The 22315-nt window shown below is 41.4% G+C and overlaps 1 protein-coding gene across 1 annotated transcript; it reads left to right on the forward strand.

Moving 5' to 3' along the window:
- Positions 1 to 9799: 9799 nt before the first annotated feature.
- Positions 9800 to 10825, forward strand: LOC115153747 (olfactory receptor 1496-like). The gene has a single exon (XM_029699332.1). It carries the CDS (start codon positions 9851 to 9853, stop codon positions 10823 to 10825), a length of 975 nt encoding a protein of 324 aa, XP_029555192.1. The 5' UTR covers positions 9800 to 9850.
- Positions 10826 to 22315: the final 11490 nt, after the last annotated feature.

Consider the following 22315-nt stretch of genomic DNA (forward strand, 5'->3'; position numbering starts at 1 on the left):
TTAATCTGGAAACACTGCCCCTTCATTGTTTTAACTGGACATTCTGTAGTGGTTACAACCGGCCTAATAACAGCACCTATGTTTTCCCCTATTTTAATGGTCCTTCAAATCTACAACCTAGCCATATTTTCCAAATACTTTGTAGAATCACATTTGGTGGCGATTACAGTTTTGAGTCATCTTGGTGAACAACAATCTTCAAATCTTTCCATCAATTTTTAACGGGATTCAAGTCTGGGCTTTGGCTGGGCCACTCAAGAACTTTCACATTCTTGTTCTTAAACCATTCCAGCTTTGGTTTGGCTGTATGCTTGGGGTCATTGTCCTGTTGGAACATACATATTCTCCCCAGTCTAAGGTTGTTTGCACTCTGAAGCAGGTTTTCATCAAGGATTTTCCTGTATTTGGCTCCATTCATTGTTCCCTCTATCCTTACCAGTCTCTCAGTTCCTGCTGCTGAAAAGCATCCACATAGCATGATGCTTCTACCACCATGCTTCATGGTAGGGATGGTGTTATATGGGTGATGAGCTGTGTCTGGTTTTCTCCAGACATAGCACTTTGCCTTCAGGCCAAATAGTTACATTTTTGTCTTATCAAACCACATCATCTTTTGGCTCATGATCTGAATCTTTCATGTGCCTTTTTGCTGGGCAGTCTCAGGGTCAGGGCAGGTGGGGGTCAATAATCCAGAACGGTGGGGTAAGGTACAAAACGGCAGGCAGTCTCAGGGTCAGGGCAGGCAGAATGGTCAAAACCGGGAAGGACTAGAAAACAGGAGCTGGAAAACAGGCAGGAGCAGGGAAACAAACGCTGGTAGGTTTGACGAACCAAACGAACTGGCAACTGACAAACAGAGAACACAGGTATAAATACAGAGGGGATAATGGGGAAGATGGGTGACACCTGGTGAGGGGTGGAGACAATCACAAAAACAGGTGAAACAGATCAGGGTGTGACACTATGATGAAACTGGCTCTCGTGAGGACCGCCACAGGAAAGGAAGAGCCAGAGTTACTTCTGCTGCAGAGGATAACTTCATTAGAGTTACCAGCGTCAGATTGCAGCCCAAATAACATCAACATCAACTGTTCAGAGGAGACTGCATGAATCAGGCCTTCATGGTTGAATTGAAACCACTACTTAAGGACACCAATAAGATGAAGAGATTTGCTTGGGCCAAGAAATACAAGCAATGGGCATTTGACTGGTGGAAATCTGTCCTTTGGTCTGATGAGTCCAAATTTGCAATTTTTGGTTCCCGCCGCCGTGTTTTTGTGAGACGCAGAGTAGGTGAACGGAGGATATCCGCATGTGTGGTTCCCACAGTGAAGCATGGAGGGGGTGTGATGGTGTGGGGGTGCTTTGCTGGTGACACTGTTGGTAATTTATTAAGAATTCAAGGCACACTGAACCAGCATGACACCACAGCATTCTGCAGCAATACGCCATCCCATTTGGTTTGCGCTTAGTGGGACTATCATTTGTTTTTCAACAGGACAATGACCCAACACCTCCAGGCTGTGTAAGGGCTATTTGACCAAGAAGGAGAGTGATGGAGTGCTGCATCAGATGACCTGGCCTCCACAATTACCCGACCTCAACCCAATTGAGATGGTTTGGATGAGTTACACTGCAGAGTGAAGGAAAAACAGCCAACAAGTGCTCAGCATATGTGGGAACTCCTTCAAGACGGTTAGAAAAGCATTCCAGGTGAAGCTGGTTGAGAGAATGCCATGAGTGTGCAAAGCTATCCTCAAGGCAAAGGGTGGCTACTTTGAAGAATATAAAATATATTTTGAATATATTTTGAATTGTCTTTTTTGGTTACTACCTGATTCCATATGTGTTATTTCAGAGTTTTTATGTCTTCACTATTATTCTACAATGTAGAAAATAGTGAAAATAAAGAAAAACCCTTGAATGAGTAGGTGTGTCTAAACTTTTGACTGGTACTGTAAATATATATATATATATACATGTAAATATATATATATATATAGTACTGTACATCCTATGATGGTGCCACATTGAAAATCACTGAACTCTTCACTAAGGCCATTCTACTGCCAATGTTTGTCTATGGAGATTGCATGGCTGTGTGGTCGATTTTATACACCTGTCAGCAACGGGCAGTAAAAATACTTTAAACTACTACTTAAGTAGTTTTTGGGGTATCTGTACTTTCCTAAAGAAAATAATGTTATTTTTACTCCTTACATTTTCCTTGACAGCCAATAATACTAGTTACATGTTGAATTCCTAGCAGGACAGGACAATTGTCTAATTCACACACTTATCAAGAGAACATCCCTGGTCATCGCTACTGCCTCTGACTCACTAACACCAAATGCTTCGTTTGTAAATTATGTCTAAGTGTTGAAGTGTTCCCCTGTCTATCCTTAAATTAAAAAAAAATAAAAAATTGTGCTGTCTGGTTTGCTTAATATAAGGAATTTTAAATGATTTATACTTGTACTTTTGATACTTATGTATATTTTAGCGATTACATTTACTTTTGATACTTAAGTACATTTTAAACCAAATACTTTTAGACTTTTACTCAAGTAATATTTTACTGGGTGACTTTCACTTTTACTTGAGTCATTTTCTATTAAGGTATCTTTACTTTCACTCACGTATGTCTTTATCACTGAGCTAAAGGCTAGAGCTGCCGCTTTCTAGGAGCGGAACACTAATCCGGACGCTCATAAGAAATCCTGCTACGACCTCCGATGAACCATCATACAGGCAAAGCGTGAGTACAGGATTAAAATGGAATCCTACTGCGCTGGCTCTGACGCTCAACGGATTACTAAACTATCACAGATTACTAATGGAAGCCCAGCTGCGAGCTGCTTAGCGACACAAGCCTACCGAGTTAAATGAAAGCACTAGCTGTTCCGGAGTACTGTGTGATTTCACTCCCCATAGCCGATGTGAGTAAGACCTAGGTTAACATTCGCAAGGCCGCGGGGCCAGACGGAATACCAGGACGTGTATTCAGAGCATGCTCTGACCAGCTGGCAAGTGTCTTCACTGACATTTTCAACCTATTCCTGACCCGGTCTGTTTCAAGCAGACCACCATATTCCCAGTGCCCAAGAACACCAAGGTAACCTGCCTAAATGACTATCAACCTGTAGCACTCATCTCTATAGCCATGAAATGCTTTGAAAGGCTGGTCATGGCTCACATCAACACTATCATGCCAGACACCCTGGACCCACTCCAGTTCGCATACCGCCCCAACAGATTCACAGATGATAAATCTCTATTGCAATCCACACTGCCCTTACCTACCTGGACAAAAGGAATACCTATGTAAGAATTCTGATCATCGACTACAGCTAAGCATTCAACACCATAGTACACTCCAAGCTCATCACCAATCTCAGGACCCTGGGACTGAACACCTCCCTCTGCAATTGGTTCCTGGACTTCCTGACAGGCCGCCCACAGGCGGTGAGGGTAGGCAACAACATATCCGCCATGCTAATCATCAACACGGGGGCCCAGTGTGGTGCCAGGACAACAACCTCTCCCTCAGCGTCAGCAAGACAAATTAGTTGTTTGTGGGCTACAGGAAATAGAGGGGCGAGTACGCCCCCATCCATACTGATGGGGCTGTAGTGGAGAAAGTCGAGAGCTGTAAGTTCCTTAGTGTCCACATCACTAAGAAATGAACATGGTCCACACACACTCACACAGTTGTGAAGAGGGCACGACATCCCCTCTTCCTCATCAGGAGGCTGAAAAGATATGGCATGGGCCCTCAGATCCTCATAAAGTTCTATAGCTGCATGACTGACAGCATCTTGACTGGCTACATCACTATTGGTACAGCAACTGTAAGGTACCCGACCGTAAGGCACTACAGAGGGTGGTGATTACAGCCCAGTACATTACTGGGGCTGAGCTCCCAGCCAACCAGGACCTCTATACCAAGCGGTGTCCAAAAAATTGTCAAGGACTCCAGCCACCCAAGCCAAAGAATGTTCTCTCTGCTACCGCATGGCAAGCGATACCAGTGCACCAAGTCTGGAACCAACACTACCCTGAACAGCTTCTACCACTATGTCAGAAGACTGCTAAACAAGACCGCAAAATATCTAATAAAATGGCTACCCAGATTACCTGCATTGACCCTTTTTTGCACAAACTCTTGCACTGACTCTATGCACACACACTGGACTCTACCCACACACTCATACATACTTACACTGACATCCCAACACACATATACACACACACACTACATACGTCCACACACACAGAACATGCGCACACATGCATACTGACGCCACAAACACACTCACACACACCACATACAGTGCTGCTACTGTCTATTATCTATCCTGTTGCCTAGTCACGTTATCCCTACCTACATGTACATAGCTACTGTACCTTAATTACCTTATACCCCTGCACATTGACTCGGTACTGGTATTCCCTGTATATAGCCATGTTATTTTTACTCATTACTGTTAATCATTATTCCCTGTGTATTTATTCCTCGTTTATTTTTTGGATCTTTGTCTTTAACTCTGCATTGATGGAAAATTACCCGTAAGTAAGAATTTTACTGTTAGTCTACACCTGTTGTTTACAAAGCATATGACAAATAACATTTGGTTTTGATTTGATTTGATTTCCCTAGTAATTGACAGATGATGTATGAACAGTGCCATTATGAAGAGAATGCAACTTTAGAGTTACAGTATATTAACTTTCAACTGTAGATGTTGCTATCCAATTTTGGATATGCTGACGTTGTGTACATTCTGGAGGGTTCTCAGTACCTTCTGGGATATTGCTGACAAACTGCAAAGTGGATAAACATGTTTATCAGAGGTCATTATCCACTTGATACTTTCATCCCCTGGAAAGCAATTAAAAAGCACACACTGATGAGACCTAAAGGACACTCCGACCAAACGGAGCACTCTGTGGCCAGTGTCTGGAGGTTAGGGTGAAGCAGATGAGGACAGCGCTGTAATTACCTCCCGTAAGACAACACTGATGTAACTCTGATGGAACTGAATGGAGGGAGATGGGAGCCATGTACCCAATGTGGCCATACAAACAATGGCAATCCACGTTTGAGGGGGTCAAAATTACTGTAGGCCTATATTGCTTTGTGACCTCTGCATATAGCATTACCTTCCTGGCTAGGGCCTTATTGTAGATGAGAGCTTAGGTCAAATAAAATAACATTTTATTTGTCAAACGCGCTGAATACAGCAGGTGACCTTACAGTGAAATCTTTACTTACAAGCCCTTAACAATGCAGTTTTAAGAAAATACCTTTAAAAAAGTAAGGGATAAGAAAAACAAATAATTAAAGAGCAGCAGTAACTAACAATAGCGGGTCTATATACTGGGGGTACCGGTACAGAGTTAATGTGTCAATGTGCGGGGGCACCGGTGTCGAGGTAATTGAGATAATTATGTACATGCAGGTAGGGTTATTAAAGTGGCTATGCATAGATAATAACAGAGAGTAGCAGCAGCTTATGGGGGGGCAAATAGTCTGGGTAGCCATTTGATTAGCTGTTCAGGAGTCTTATGGCTTGGGGGTAGAAGCTGTTTAGAAGCCTCATGGACCTAGACTTGGTGCTCCGGTACCGCTTGCCGTTCGGTAGCAGAGAGAACAGTCTATGACTAGGGTGGCTGGAGTCTTTTGACCATATTTAGGGCCTTCCTCTGACACCGCCTGGTATAGAGGTCCTGGATGGCAGGAAGCTTGGCCCCGGTGATGTACTGAGCCGTCAACATTGTGTTTTTGAAATTTACAACATACAGTCTGTTGTACATAGAGTGAGTGAGGATGAAATGTTTTTCAATGACTGAGGAAAATATATTCAAAGTATACTTCATTCAGACTGAAATTTCATTGCAATAAGGCCAAATTCAAAAGCACAAAAATAAAAAATAATGTAGCTGGTTGGTCCATGTTATCACTATCCATGTGTTAGGGCAGTAAATATCATAGCGAAAATGCTTCGTTTTCAGGGGATTTTTACTTAAAGTCCCACTCCAGCAATTTTTTTACTTTTCCAGTTAAAAAACGATATTCCAAGTATAAATACAGTAAAGTACACACACTCAATGGTCACATTTTTTTTAGCAAAATTTAGTTTAGACACAACTGCGAAAATTAAGCGTTTGGCAATTCAAGGAGTTGGTCTGATCGTGTACTCTGATGTCATCGGCCTCCCCTTGCTTGCGGGAACAATAGAGGAGCAATTGAAGACAAGAGAAAAGACCCACCCCCACTTGTGCCATGTCAGAGGAGAGGATACCTGGACTACCTATTGAGCCTTTTGTTAAGTAAATGCGGTAATAAATGAGGTTCTACAGAGGCCGGAGGGGATCTTTAAGTGTTTTATATGGTGTGTGCGCGCTGTTTTTTATAGTTCTTCAGAAGAATACTTGCAATACTTGGCTCCCATAAGAATATAGTTGAATTGCCCTGACCTAGGGTGTTGTTTCTTCATCCAAACTGAATACATTTTCTCTCCCAAAAATGGACCTGTTATGTTTGTTAGCCAATTATTTAAAACGTTGAGCTGCAGTCTGTGTTTTAAATGTGCTATGCAAATAAATTTATTATTATTATTATTATAAAATCCTGGACATTTCTACATAACCAGCAACCAAACCTATAAACAGTTTGGATCAAACGACAACACCCATGTTAAGTCAAGCGTAAGATGAAACTTTAAAAAATGAACTCTCCCTTTAATGTCAGGACCCTAACCAACAAAAGTATTGCTCACTGTGTGTGATCCTGTATCAAGGTGTTTTTCTCATGAAATAAATCAATGGATCAATTAAAATGCAATTCATTTGTGAAGTGAAGCATATTTTTCATGTCACTACTATATTTGACATTGTTTCAGAAAGTGTTATTGACACGGTGTGTCTAGGAACACACAGATTACAGCCAGTGTCCTGTGGGATTGGAATACTCAACATCAGTCAAATTTGTTGCACAGATAACTGACGTCATGTTTTTACGTCTTAACAAAAAGACACGATGCAACATTTTCATTCACTTCTGCCAACCTGGGGAGGTGTAACACTGGCAGTGTTGGATTGAGAGGGACATTTTATTTCATTTTTATTTAACCTTTATTTAACTCTCAGACTCTCAGAAACAGGTAAATCATGCACAGACTGCATTTTCGTTTTCTGAATAACTCTTAATTTATGGTTTCTCCTTTAATTATTTTCTTTAAAATGTGTTCATTGTATACATTTGTTTCCTTGTTTTGAATTATTTCCTGTTGAGTTATTGTTTAATTCATTAACTAGGGATCACTGGAGCTAAGTTGTTTGAAGGTACAATGATATTTTAGAAATAGTGTATTTATAAAGGTTAGTTAAAGCCATTTTATTAGTTTATTATCAAATCATTTCTGTGTAACATTTAAGTACCTTACTGTGATTGTTTTCAATACTGAAACTGAAAACGAGCTGTTATTGGCAGAGCGGTTTGGAATTCTCTTTCTTATTGGTCTATATGGGGTGGCAGGTGGTTAGAGCATTGGACAAGTAACTGAAAGATTGTAAGGTCAAATCCCCGAGTTGACAAGGTAAAAATCTGTTGTTCTACCCCTGAACAAAGCAGAGGTTCCTAGGCCTTCATTAAAAGTAAGAATTTGTTCTTAACTGACTTGCCTTGTTAAATAAAGATTAACTAGTTTACTGGCCAAATTCTCCTTCACACCAAAACAGGTGATCTTTTCAAACAGTTTGTACACTAAAAGGGCATTATCACAATTTCACAGAATTATTCCGACCTCAGTGTGGAAATGTATGTAAAACACAGGAAAATTACCTTTTTGACCGGAACAGGCCTTTAACAATTCTCTATCCAGTTTGAATGACGACATGCACTTCCTTCTCAGAAGTAATTGTTCCCTGACATCCCTGCTGTGGTAAGTATGAGCTAGTCGGAACATGGGAGAACCTTAATGCTTTTAATTAAACAAATCAAATGACCACATTCATACAATGGATAAGAGTTTAATGTAGATCATATTTACTAAGTGTTTGCACTTGGTGGAATTTAAAGGTTGTTGAGAATAATAAGTCATTCCGATGAAGAATAAGTGAAGACAATTTCATGTTTTAGCTTATTTATGTGTGTTTTACCTCTTGAAAACCCAGGTAGTACCCACAAAACACCTGTCTCAACGTCAACAGTGAAGAGGCGACTCCGGGATGCTGGCCTTCTAGGCAGAGTTCCTCTGTCCGCGTCTGTGTTCTTTTGCCCATCTTAATCTTTTCTTTTTATTGGCCAGTCTGAGCCTAGTGCATAGCCTAGTGGTTAGAGTGTTGGACTAGTAACCAAAAGGTTGCAAGTGCAAATCCCTGAGCTGAAAAACTACAAATCTGTTGTTCTTCCTGTGAACAAGGCAGTTAACCCACTGTTCCTAGGCTTATTGAAAATAAGAATTTGTTTTTAACTGACTTGCCTAGTAAAATGGCTTTTTCTTTGCAACTCTGCCTAGAAGGCCAGCATCTTCACTGTTGACATTGAGACTGGTGTTTTGCGGGTACTATTTAATGAAGCTGCCAGTTGAGGACTTGGGAGGCGATTGTTTCTCAAACTAGACACTAATGTACTTGTCCTCTTGCGCAGTTGTGCACCGGGGCCTCCCACTCTTTCTATTCTGGTTAGAGACAGTTTGCGCTGTTCTGTGAAGGGAGTAGTACACAGCATTGTAAGAAATCTTCAGTTTCTTGGCAATTTCTCACATGGAATAGCCTTCATTTCTCAGAACAAGAATAGAATGATGAGTTTCAGAAGAAAGTCATTTGTTTCTGGCCATTTTGAGCCTGTAATTGAACCCACAAATGCTGATGCTCCAGATACTCAACTAGTCTAAAGAAGGCCAGTTTTATTGCTTCTTTAAACAGAACAGTTTTCAGCTGTGCTAACATAATTGCAAAAGGGTTTTCTAATGATCAATTAACCTTTTAAAATGATCAACTTGGATTAGCTAACACAACATGCCATTGGAACACAGGAGTGATGGTTGCTGATAATGGGCCTCTGTACGCCTATGTAGATATTTCCTAAACAAGCAGCAGTTTCCAGCGACAAGTCATTTACAATATTAACAATGTCTACACTTGTAACAGTCTTCTCCGTCATCTGACAATATGTTAAAATCACTGTCAGAAAAGGTGGACCAATACGCAGCGGGTTGCGTGTTCATTATGATAATTTATTAAATAAACACGCAAAAACAATAAACAAAAGACCGACAGTTTTACAGGCTAAGTACTTACATACAGCAGTGCAAAATCAACTACCCACAAAAACCCAAACCAAACACACACCTATATATAGGACTCTCAATCAGAGGCAACTAGAAACACCTGCCTCCAATTGAGAGTCCAACACCCAAACCTAAACATAGAAAAACTAAACTAGACAGAACGTAGAAATACATACAAAACACAAACCCTCTGCCATGTCCTGACCAAAACTAATACAATTACTCCCTCTGCTGGTCAGGACGTGACAACACTGTATTTCTGACCAATTTGATGTTATTTTAATGGACAAAACATGTGCTTTTCTTTCAAAAACAAGGACATTTCTTAGTGACCCCAAACTTTTGAACGGTAGCGTATGTAAATTAGATATTTCTGTATTTCATTTTCTATTCATTTTCAAAAATGTATAAAAATGTTTTGACTTTGTAATAATAGGGTGGGTAGATGGGTGAGAATATAATATACTTCATCCATTTTGAATTCAGGATGTAACAAAATGTGTAATAAGTCAAGGGGTATGAATATTTTCTGAAGGCGGAGTTGTATAAAGGCAATGTTTCTTGTCTTTTCAGAATTCAAGACAAACATGGACAACACATCTGTAACAGTATTTACCATGACTGCGTATGCTGTAATGGAAAATAACAAGTACCTGCAGTTTTCTATATTTATGTTGTTGTATATTTTGATAATCTCTTTCAATTTGCTGCTGATTGCTGTGATATGCTGTCAGAGAGCTCTGCATCAACCCATGTATGTGTTCATATGTAACTTAGCTGCTAACGGACTATATGGTAGCACTGGATTTCTTCCCTCTACTCTGATTCTACTTTTGTCTGAGACATATGAGATATCATTGCCATGGTGTCTAATACAAATCTATTGGGTACATACATATGCAGCGGTTGAATTTCATATTTTGGCTGTCATGGGATATGACCGGTATGTTGCCATCTGTTATCCACTACATTATCACAGCATCATGTCTATTTCCAAGGTTTGTAAACTTGTTGCATTGGCATGGCTATATCCCTTTTCTCTCTTTCTGATGTACTTCTGCTTAACTTTGAGATTGAAGTTTTGTGGGAGGTTCATACATTTTAAATTGTTTTGTGTCAATTTTGAATTGGTCAAAAATGCGTGTTCTAATACATTTTACCATAGTATTGTAGGACTTGTGCTAATAGCTTTCATTATGATCCCTCAGCTCCTCATGATTATATTCTCATATGCACACATTTTCAGGGTCTGCCTGAAATCCTCAAAAGAATCTCAGGTCAAAGCACTGAAAACGTGCATCCCTCATTTACTTTCAGTAATAAACTACTCTATTGGAGGGTTTTTTGAAATTGCTCAAAGTAGATTTAACATGAGTGGGACATCTTTTATGTTTCGGATCATCATGTCACTATACTATACATTACTTACACCATTGATAAACCCTGCAATTTATGGAATGGCCAATCAAGCCATCAGAATGCATGTCTTAAAACTATACCGTGTGTCTAACAGGCTGGCCTCCTGTTAAAAATGGGTTAAACGCAGTTCTAGTCCTGTAGACAAAGTTTTCATAATGAATAATGAATAAATTGTTAAAGTAAAAGCAATGCCACTGAAAAACTGCCACGTGCAACTATGGCAAGATGTACATGAAACAGATATTGTATGTAAATGTCTTATCAAGATGTGGGTGGAGGGTGTCGGGCTTTACATGAACCCTATTATAACAGAATTTAATGGGATATTTACACTTCACATTTGTGAATATACTTTTCAAAACCACCATATAGACCTACAATTATGCTGTAAACATTATTTTAGTTCTAAAGTCACTATAAATAAAGTGTATGAAAACAATGAAAATCATCTGTAATCTACAATACTGTATATTTTCATGTTATCATCATTATTAGTATGAATAGAACTATTTCTGCTACTGTCTGTCCTGTCTCAGAGAGCTGCCCTTCATCTCTGTTGATTTTTGGTTTAGCTATAATCATTTATGTATTTATCTAAATACACAATAGGTCAAAAAAGGGCTCCGTGTGGGTTTTCTTAGTCAAGTCTAGGTTTTATATTTAATATCTTATGCAGCATACAGCTGCATCAGTCACCAGACTACATTTTAATTTGAGGCCCACTGTACATAGAGAATGAGACAGAATAAGTTAACATTTGTTAAGTGATGAACAATATTGTAACTTATATATATATTTCATGAATTTCTCTGTCAATTTAATAATAAAAATGAAAAGTACAAGATTAAACAACTGTGTTTTTTGTGTGTGATTTCCTTTATTTTGGAAATAGCAATCATCAACCTAAATCATGGGTTGTCTACAGTATGTATAAACGAATACAAGAGTTTGTAATGATCAAAATGGAAAATATAGACTGGCTGTAATCCATCATTTCTGAAAGTTTTACTTTGCTTGACAAATGGCTGATGTTAGTAATGATGATTGGGAGCCCTTGCATTGATGTGCTATTCACAATGGCCCCGATTCCAACCCAGGGTAAGCAGACGCAAACGGAAAGTAATTCCTTTTTATGTACTTTTATTTCTATGCATATTCTGACCTTGAATTTAAGCATGAGAATAGCATGCTATTCACCTGTTGGCTCAGGGTGGAGATCTAAGAAATGGATGTGTGGCGGAGGTGTCTACAGATTAACCCTATTCTGACCTTGACTTCACTCCCTCATAATCCAACCACCTTTGTGCGCCAAGAAACCATGAATAAGGTCGAGCAAACCTGCCGGTTTCTCAGTAGAGAAAGCATCTACTTTCTTTTTTCTGACAGAAATAATAGCATTCTCCATGCACTGTAATTTATAAATGGATAAGAGCAATATAAAAGAGCTAGGAAAATAAGTAGTCCGTTAGGAGAAGGGGATTGTGAATAAACATTGCAATTGTTTTAGATTATTTTTCCTTAGGAACCATGTAGACAAATGTGAAACTCGCCATATGGAAGCAAACTGAAAATCATATAAACATGACATGTATTGCGTCCCCTTTTTCACAGTGAAATAGGCTAGAATAAATAGCTGTGCCGTTATTCAACGTTTTAATTGTGTGCCCTCATAATTTGCGTGGATGAAATTTGGACACCCAAGTTATAGGCTTCTGTAGGGCTGAACCTGCCGAGTTGATGTATGTTTTAATTATAGCCTATGCTTGGGCTTTTCTCCGTTTTATTTTAAATTGTGTATCATGTCATATATTAGCCACTATCGGGAGCCACCGTCAGTAATACACACATACATTTATAACTGTTACTTTAGTGTTAGTTTTCTTCAACTTGTAGTTTACATTTTGCATCATTCCATTCTGTTTACCTTTCTTTCCTCTTTCACGTCCGTGTAGTTGTTCCTGGGGGTTGCTAGCATTAGTGGATCATATTAGGCTAACGTTGTGCAGTAATTTGGGACATGTAGTTTATTTGAATCATTATGGAACTCAGACCAGGTAGCAGTTTAAACCTGGAGCCTGGCGCATGGTTCACAACAATTGGACTGTTGTCATACAGTTCCATGAATAGTGAGGATTAAGGGTACATTTATAGGACTATTGTTCAACCCCTATTGTACACTTTTTTGCACCATCCAATATTTCATGTATTTCAGGATGAATCAAACCACTGCATTTTTTATTCATCAATATATTTTGTGCGTAAAGGCTTTCCAAACCCATTTATTTAATGATTCATACATGCTTTCCTAACCCTAAAATGTGCCCAAATAATCTACAAGATCAGACTATTTTAAAATCTACAAGTTGCTGCTGAAACGGAGACGAAGATGCATAGATGGCATTCTTTCATTAATCCATCTATTCTGAATCAGTTCTCTCCATGTATTCTATTGATTCTGTCCACAAAATTATAATTAAAGGTACACCGTATTGAAAGGGATAGCTTAAGATAAATGTACTGAAAACCCTATTGAATGGAAACTACAGAGAAAATCTGTTGGCCAGCGAGTGGGCTTGCCTGTTTTGCATGTTATTTTGGCATTAATACGTGTCACATATCAAAATATCTTACAGGCATAACCTGTTGCTGTGTCTGTCTGTGCCTGTGTGTTTATGTGCCTTTGTTTTGATACAGCCTTGATTGTGAATACAATTTGACCCACTACAGTTGAGTCTGAAGTTTACATACACCTTAGCCAAATACATTTAAACTCAGTTTTTCACAATTCCTGACATTTAATCCTAGTAAAAATTCCCTGTCTTAGGTCAGTTAGGATCATCACTTTATTTTAAGAATGTGACATGTCAGAATAATAGTAGAGAGAATGATTTATTTCACCTTTTATTTCTTTCATCACATTCCCAGTGGGTCAGAAGTTTACATACACTCAATTAGTATTTGGTAGCATTGCCCTTAAATTGTTTAACTTGGGTCAAACATTTCGGGTAGCCTTCCACAAGCTTCCCACAAAAAGTTTGGGGATTTTTGGCCCATTCCTCCTGACAGAGTTGGTGTAACTGAGTCAGGTTTGTAGGCCTTCTTGCTCGCACACGCTTTTTCAGTTCTGCCCACAAATTTTCTATCGGATTGAGGTCAGGGCTTTGTGATGGCTACACCAATACCTTGACTTTGCTGTCCTTAAGCCATTTTGCCATAACTTTGGAAGTATGCTTGGGGTCAATGTCCATTTGGAAGACCCATTTGCGACCAAGTTTTAACTTCCTGACTGATGTCTTGAGATGTTGCTTCAATATATTCACATGATTTTCCTGCCTCATGATGCCATCGATTTTGTGAAGTGCACCAGACCCTCCTGCAGCAAAGCACCCCCACAACATGATGCTGCCACCCCCGTGCCTCACGGTTGGGATGGTGTTCTTCGGCTTGCAAGCGTCCCCCTTTTTCCTCCAAACATAACAATGGTCATTATGGCCAAATAGTTATATTTTTGTTTCATCAGACCAGAGGACATTTCTCCAAAAAGTACGATCTTTGTCCCCATGTGCAGTTGCAACCCGTGGTCTGGCTTTTTTATGGCGGTTTTGGAGCAGTGGCTTCTTCCTTACTGAGCGGCCTTTCAGGTTATGTCGATATAGGACTCGTTGAACTGTGGATATAGATACTTTTGTACCTGTTTCCTCCAGCATCTTCACAAGGTCCTTTGCTGTTGTTCTGGGATTGATTTGCACTTTTCGCACCAAAGTACGTTAATCTCTAGGAGACCGAACAGGTCTCCTTCCTGAGCGTATGACAGCTGCGTGGTCCCATGGTGTTTATACCTGCGTACTATTGTTTGTACAGATGAACCTGGTACCTTCAGGCGTTTGGAAATGTCTCCCAAGGATGAACCAGACTTGTGGAGGTCTACAATTTATTTTCTGAGGTCTTGGCTGATTTCTTTAGATTTTCCCATGATGTTAAGCAAAGAGGCACTGAGTTTGAAGGTAGGCCTTGAAATACATCCACAGGTACACCTCCAATTCACTCAAATTATGTCAATGAGCCTATCAGAAGCTTCTAAAGCCATGACATAATTTTCTGGAATTTTCCAAGCTGTTTAAAGGCACAGTCAACTTAGTGTATGTTAACTTCCGAATCCAACTGTATATTGCAGAAAGATAAATGATTGATTGAACCTTCAACATGCACAGTATAGCCAGTCCTGTAAGACAAATGGGAGGAAAAGATCTAGCTCTGTAAATATTTTTACTGAGTTCTATAAAGGCAATGTTTCTTGTCTTTTCAGAATTCAAGACAAACATGGACAACACATCTGTAACAGTATTCACCATGACTGCGACTTGTCATTCAGCATAGAGTCCCACTTGTTTTGAGCCCCACATTTTTTGCCCCTCCCAAAAATGTTATTTTTGGCATTAATGTTAATGTTATTTTGGCATTAATATGTGTCACATATCAGTTTGCAAACAATGTAAAAAATAATGTATCATTGAGTTAATAAAGCCACATGCAAACATGGTCTCTTTTTGTTTTCTTGAGTAAGGCAGCTCCAAAATGCAGGTGTTTCAGCCTAGCTCAGTGCTTTCTGTGGTGGTGGGGCAAGACAGCAGAAAATACGGAGCGTTGCGCCGTGATTGGCTCAGTGTTCTGTCACTCATGGGGACACTACCAAGTCTAAGGGTAGAGCTAGAAAATTCTAGCCCTTTGGGTGCTGCCATAGAGTTACATTAGAAGTGCCCATCCAAGAAGGCTCAAGGTCATTGGCCACAGATAAAATGACGTCAAATCACGTTATATGTACAGTAGCTTTGATTGGACTGATTATGTCAACATCATACTATCAAAATCTTAGCTAGCAGTCATCATCACGAATCAAGTCGACAATTCACTGGTAAATCCGTTTTAATCCTTGTCATATGAGGAGAAATAATGAAGAGAAGTTATAGCTAAAACATATCGGTGCTCATCGGCCATTGAAAATAAACATTACACAATCGCAATTTCAACAATGAGTGGTTTGGAAGAAATCAGTGACAGTGGCTAACTGCAAGCGTTGCGAAGCAATCACTAGCCTGCTATTCAGTGGAGTGGCTGTGTGGTCCCAAATCTGGGATTAAGGGGCTCTTTTCCAAGTTTAAAATGATTAACATTCAACCTTGGCCATGCTGTAATGAAGCGTGATTTGTTCCGCGCTCAAAACAACTGTTAACTCAGAACTGCAAAAACTTGACTTCAGTGAGTTCAAGACAACTGGGAAGTCTATGTCAAACAGTTTTATTATATTTCAGTCTTCTGTGATGTATATAAAGTGCAATATTGGGATGTAAAAAAAAAACTAACGTAAGCCACCAACAGAGCTACAAAGGACAACACAGTTCATGTAGAATAGTGGAATACACAAGGTGCAGTGTGGTTGTGCATCAGCAGTTTTTGTCTTGTTATGTCAGTCACTGAGTCACTCAATTAGCCATGGCAGCTTTTGAAATGACAGGCTACATTTGCGCAGCAATTGTGCGTGCGCACTTGCATGCGTGGGGGGTCTCAAGCTTTGAACCACAGTTTTTTTGGGGGTCGCGGGTCAAAAAGTTTAGGAACCACTTAGCTAGCAAACAGATTGCTGATTTGCTGTACAGCTAAAGGATCGAGTTTAGTGTAATATGTCAAATTGTAGTGAGAGCAAATTGCCAAAAATAAATATCCAGCTCCAAAAACAGTTTGGTGATCAAGAATATTACTTTTCAAGCTCACCTGCAATGGGGCATCAAGGAACAATTCCTATCATAGGCCTAGCTACTGGTCTTTTGGCATGTCAAAACTGCTTGTCAAAATGTGTTTCATACAAAATAATGAAAAGGGATGTCTGATAGCCTCAATAAATGGACACATATTTGTAGTTGTCATTGCATGTGTAGATTGATTTTTTACTTCTTGAGAATTGACTTGAAAAAACTTGTGACTCGACATTGACTCAAACTTGACTTGCTCTTAGAACGCACAACTTGGACTTGACTCGAGACTCGACCCGTTCTACTTGGACTCAACTTGAGACTAAGACCTTAATTGTGACTTACGACTTGCTTGTGACACGAATAATAGTGATTTGGTCCCACCTCTGATGGCTACACACTGTTGTACATCGCTAGCTCCAGGCAGCATTGGGTTATTAAAAGTACTTAAACTTACCCTCCGGCTTGTCCTTCATCAATGAACAAACATAAAACACAAAGCATACTCAAACATTGAACAGCTTTTTACATACAGCTATTTACCTTTTTGCAGAGAACACTTCGAAATGTAACACTTTCTTATGTTGCTTTTACCTAAAATGTCAGATATTTATTAGAAACACAATGTGCACGATGGGGTTCACTGTTCTTCAGATCACACACACACCTAGGAATCAGGGCCGGATTAAGACATCATAGGCCCTGGGGCTATGTTTTTTTATAGGCTCCCTCCCCCCATGCCCCTCCCCTACAAATTGGGAGTTGTTGAGAAATGATTATTTCTATTGGTTCTACAGACAGATAGTCTTCTCTTTTCAGCAGTTGGCATTTGCTTTCCAATACTTTACGTTTTTCTTGATATTATATTTTGAAATCTGCAAAAGGCAAACTGACAGCCACAACCAACTATAGAAATATAATCTATAGATAGTTCCCATTCTAGTCAGGACTGGCATCCATTGCTCGTGTACCCATGAGTTTCACAGTCAAATTGCCAGGATAAGAGGTTACGAGACCCTTCTATGGATTATATGTCTTTGACCACAACCGCAACAAGCTGTAGCCTATACTGCAGCCTTTCCAACTGTCGGCATACCGGTAACTGACAAAATAAAGGGAACATTTGAGTAAACGAGGGATACAAAGAATATGTTGTGTGTGGGGTGCATTTCCCTGGCATGGTTTAGGTCTATGCCATGGTGCATTGAAGCTGTTCTGGCAGCTCGTGGTGGCGCAACACTTTTTTAAGACATTTTATCAATTTAATTTTATATTTAATTTTATAATTTTGGCAATTTAATTTTATAATTTTTTACCTGTATGTACTTGAGATAAAACCTAATCTTCAGTTATTTTTTTTTATAAACTATTGATCCTCTGTGCCTAAATTATGCTCTCTGGTGTATTTTGAACATTGAGAGAGGACTTGTGTGGTTGGATAAAAATTATTATTATTATAGTAAAAAAAAATATATATTTTATTTTGTTGGCCCCCCCACAGGCCTGGGCCCAGGGGCTTCAGCCCCGGTAAGCCCATACATTAATCGTGCCCTGCTCGGAATACAAAACCAATTACAAACATTTGGATAGATAGCATGCATACAAAAATAGACATGTGTTTCTGATCAATGATTCACAATTTACAGTACTGGTTTATTATTGCCAGTTCTCGTATGTCTGTCGGTCTGCCTCTGTGCACCAGTTTGGGTTTATTATAAGAGAGAGGTAGTTAACTGCTGCCCTGCAGCCATTAACTACCTACACTACCTGAACAAAAGTATGTGGACACCTGCTCGTCAAACATCTCATTCCAAAATCATGGGCATTAATATGGAGTTGATCCCCCTATAACAGCCTCCACTCTTCTGGAAAGGCCTGTATGGACCTCGCTTTGTGCACAGGAGCATTGTCATGCTGAAACAGGAAAGGGTTAACCCAAACTGTTGCCACAAAGCTGGAAGCACAGAATCATCTAGAAGGTATGCTGTAATGTTAAGATTTCCCTTCACTGGAACTAAGGAGCCCGAACCATGAAAAACAGCCCCAGACCCTTTTCCCTCATCCAACAAATTTACAGTTGGAAATATGCAGGTAGAGTTTTCCTTGCAATCGCCAAACCCAGATTCGTCCGTCGGACTGCCAGATGGTGAAGCGTGATTCATCACTCCAGGGAACACGTTTTCACTGCTCCAGAGTCCAATGGCGACGAGCTTTACACCACTCCAGCCAACGCTTGGCATTGCGCATGGTGATCTTAGGCTTGTGTGGGCTGCTCGGCCATGGAAGCTCCCTGCTAACAGTTCTTAGCTTCCAGAGGCAATTTGGAACTCGGTAGTGAGTGTTGCAACCGAGGACAGCCGATTTTTACACGCTTCAGCATTTGGCGGTCCTGTTCTGTGAGCTTGTGTGGCCTACCACTTCGCGGCTGAGCCGTTGTTGATCCTAGACATTTCCACTTGACAATAAAAGCACTTACAGTTGACAGGAGTATCTCTAGCAGGGCAGAAATGTCACGAACAGACTTGTTGGAAAGGTGGCATCCAATGACGGTGCCATGTTGAAAGTCGCTGAGCTCTTCAGTAAGGCCATTCTACTGTCAATGTTTGTCTATGGAGATTGCATGGCTGTGTGTTCGATTTTACACACCTGTCAGCAATGGGTGTGGCTGAAATTGCCGAATCCACTCATTTGAAGGGGTGTCCATATACTATTGTGTGTATAGTGTATATAGCATACCCATTAATTATTTAAGAATATAACTTGTAGATGCTCATGAGCTAAGTTCATCTATTGTGACCCATCAGAGTCTGGGTCTTGCAAGGCACACCCAGTTCGCTGAGAATTAAGAGTGCTGGGGGCTGACTTTTGTAAATATAGTGTATGTTCACCCAGTCTTGAAGTGTTAATAACTTCAGAATCTCTGAACACTAAAGTTGAGATGTAATCGCCTTACATTTTGCGCTGACATCACAGCTAACAACAAACGTTCCCACAACTTTAGAGAATGTTCCTTTAAGAGTCTCATTACGCCATTATCTAATGTTTTAATATGAATGTTCCAGTGATGTGCAAGGACTATTTCCAAGAGACCATTAAACACAACTTACCCAGAATGTGGTTACTATCAAGGCACAAGGTGAGACCCAGATGCAGACATAGGAGGCAGATGGTTGGAGTCTTACAATGTTTAATAATCCAAAGGGGTAGGCAAGAGAATGGTCGTGGACAGGCAAAAAGGTCAAAACCAGATCAGGAGTCCAGGAGGTAAAGAGTGGCAGTCCAGGAGGTACAGAGTGGCAGACAGGCTCGTGGTCAAGGCAGACAGAATGGTCAGGCAGGCGTGTACAGAGTCCAGAAACAGGCAAGGGTCAAAACCGGGAAACAGGTGAAACAGATCAGGGCGTGACAGTAACCCCATCACCCCCATTAGGGATGCCATCTGGCGTCCTACCTGGGCGCATACCTGGCTGACCAGAGTGTCGCCGATGAGGGCCGGGTCCAAGATGTCTTTAGCAGGGACCCAGCACCTCTCCTACGGGCCATAACTCTCCCAGTCAACCAGGTACTGGAAACCCCTGCCCCGTGGTCGAACCTTCAGAAGGCGTCTCACCGTATACGCTGGCTAGCCACCAATAACCCGGGGGGGAGGGATGGGCCTGGAGACAGAAGACAAAGGACAGTGAGACACGGCCTTAATCCTAGACACATGGAAGGTAGGGTGAATACGGAGGGTACGGGGTAGCACAAGATGGACAGCAGTGGAACTCAGGACTCTGGAGATGGGAAAAGGACCAATGAACCAGGGAGACAGCTTGCGGGACTCTACCCGAAGGGGCAGATCCCGAGTGGAAAGCCATACCCTCTGCCCAATGCGGTAGCGGGGAGCTGGGGTCCGGCAACGGTCCGCTTGTCGACAATACCTGGAGTTGGTCTTGAAAATAGCCGCCCTGGCTCTTCTCCAGGTACGTCGACAGCGGCGGACAAACATCTGGGCCGAGGGTACGCTGACCTCCTGCTCTTGTTCTGGGAAGAGTGGAGGCTGATACCCCATGTGGAGGCTGATACCCCATGGAGCACTCGAAAGGGGAGAGTCCTGTGGCAGAACTGGGAAGGGTGTTCTGGGCATACTCCACCCAGACCAGTTGACGGCTACAGGTAGTGGGGTTGGTTGAGAACCAGGCACCTTACGGTGGTCTCCAGGTCTTGGTTGGCTAGCTCCGACTGACTGTTAGTTGGGCATGGAATCTGGATGACAGGCTGGCTGATGACCCAATAAGGGTGCAGAATGCCTTCCAGAACTGAGACGAGAACCCCGATCGGAGACCATGTTGTCACGTCCTGACCAGTAATAGGGGTTATTTGTATTGTAGTTTGGTCAGGACGTGGCAGGGGGTATTTGTTTTATGTGGTTTGGGGTGGTTGGTTGTTTAGAAGGGTGTTTGATTTATTTATTCCGGGTTTTGGGCAATGTTCTTGTTTATGTATTTCTAGGTTTAGTCTAGTCATTTGTGTTTCTATGTTTAGTTAATTGGGGGGTTGAACCCTCAATTGGAGGCAGGTGTTTTCTCGTTGCCTCTGATTGAGGGTTCTATATAATAGGTATGTGTTTGTTTTGGTAATTTGTGGGAGATTGTGCTAGGTATAGCCTTAATGCCTTACCGGCATGTTAGTTCGTCATTGTGTTTTGTGTACGTGTTTATTTTGGTTTCCCTTCTTTTCCTAAATAAAGAAGATGAGTGCACATGATCCCGCTGCGTTTTGGTCCGACAATGATTTTTCCTTATCCTCTGACGAAGAAGAATGTGAGCCCCCTTCAGGTCCAGGCTGAGAGCTTTGTGCCTTGCGGACCAGGTTCTCAATACCCCAATCCACAGCGGCAGCAAGGCATGAGGTAGGGAGAATGGTTTCAGAGGTCGAGGGTGTGGCAGAGGAACTGTATAGGTGGGAGAGGGCGTCAGGCTTCACATTCTTTGACCCTGGGCGGTAGGAGATGGTGAAGTTAAATCTGGTGAACATGAGGGCCCACCAGGCCTGCCTGGAGTTGAGGCGCTTGGCTGTACGGAGATATTCCAGGTTTTTATGGTCGGTCCAGACCAGGAATGGCTTTTCTGCTCCTTCCAGCCAGTGACTCCACTCTTCCAACGCCTTCTTCACAGCCAGGAGATCTCGGGTTCCAACATCATAGTTTGTTTCAGCAGGATTGAGATGATGGGACTGGAAGGCACAGGGATGAGGCTTCTGGTCCTGGGCAGGTCGCTGGGACAGGATGGCCCCCACTCCAACATCCGAAGCATCCACTTCCACCACAAATTGACACGAGGGGTCCGGCTGGATGAGGACGGGTGCTGTTGTGAACCGATGCTTCAGGTCTACAAAAGCTTTGTCGACAGCTGGAGACCATTTGAACGGTACCTTGGGAGAGGTGAGTACCGAGAGGGGTAGTGTAGTCCCAAATGAAACATCGGTAGAAGTTTGCAAACCCAAGAAACCATTGCAACTGCACCCTGGACGTTGGTTGAGGCCAATCCACCACTGTTTTCACCTTTCCAGGATCCATCTGAACATTGCCCTCAGCAATGACATATCCCAGAAAGGTGATTGTAGAGCAGTGGAACTCACACTTCTCGGCTTTCACGAACTGCTGGTTCTCCAGGAGGCGCTGAAGGACCTGTCTGACATGAAGATGTTCTTGTGCAGATTGGGGAAAAAAACAGGATGTCGTCAAGGTACACGAACACAAACCGGTTTAGCATGTCCCGAAAGAGCACATCATTGACCAAACCCTGGAAAACAGCGGGGGTGTTGGTGAGTCCAAATGGCATGACCTGGTACACATAATGTCCACTGGCTGTG

Source organism: Salmo trutta, chromosome 19 (assembly GCF_901001165.1).
Source record: "Salmo trutta chromosome 19, fSalTru1.1, whole genome shotgun sequence".
NCBI classification, from domain to species: domain Eukaryota; kingdom Metazoa; phylum Chordata; class Actinopteri; order Salmoniformes; family Salmonidae; genus Salmo; species Salmo trutta.

Excerpts from the sequence above, each read along its gene's own strand:
- LOC115153747 (XM_029699332.1), top strand. The coding sequence starts at position 9,851 with ATGTTTCTTGTCTTTTCAGAATTCAAGACAAACATGGACAACACATCT.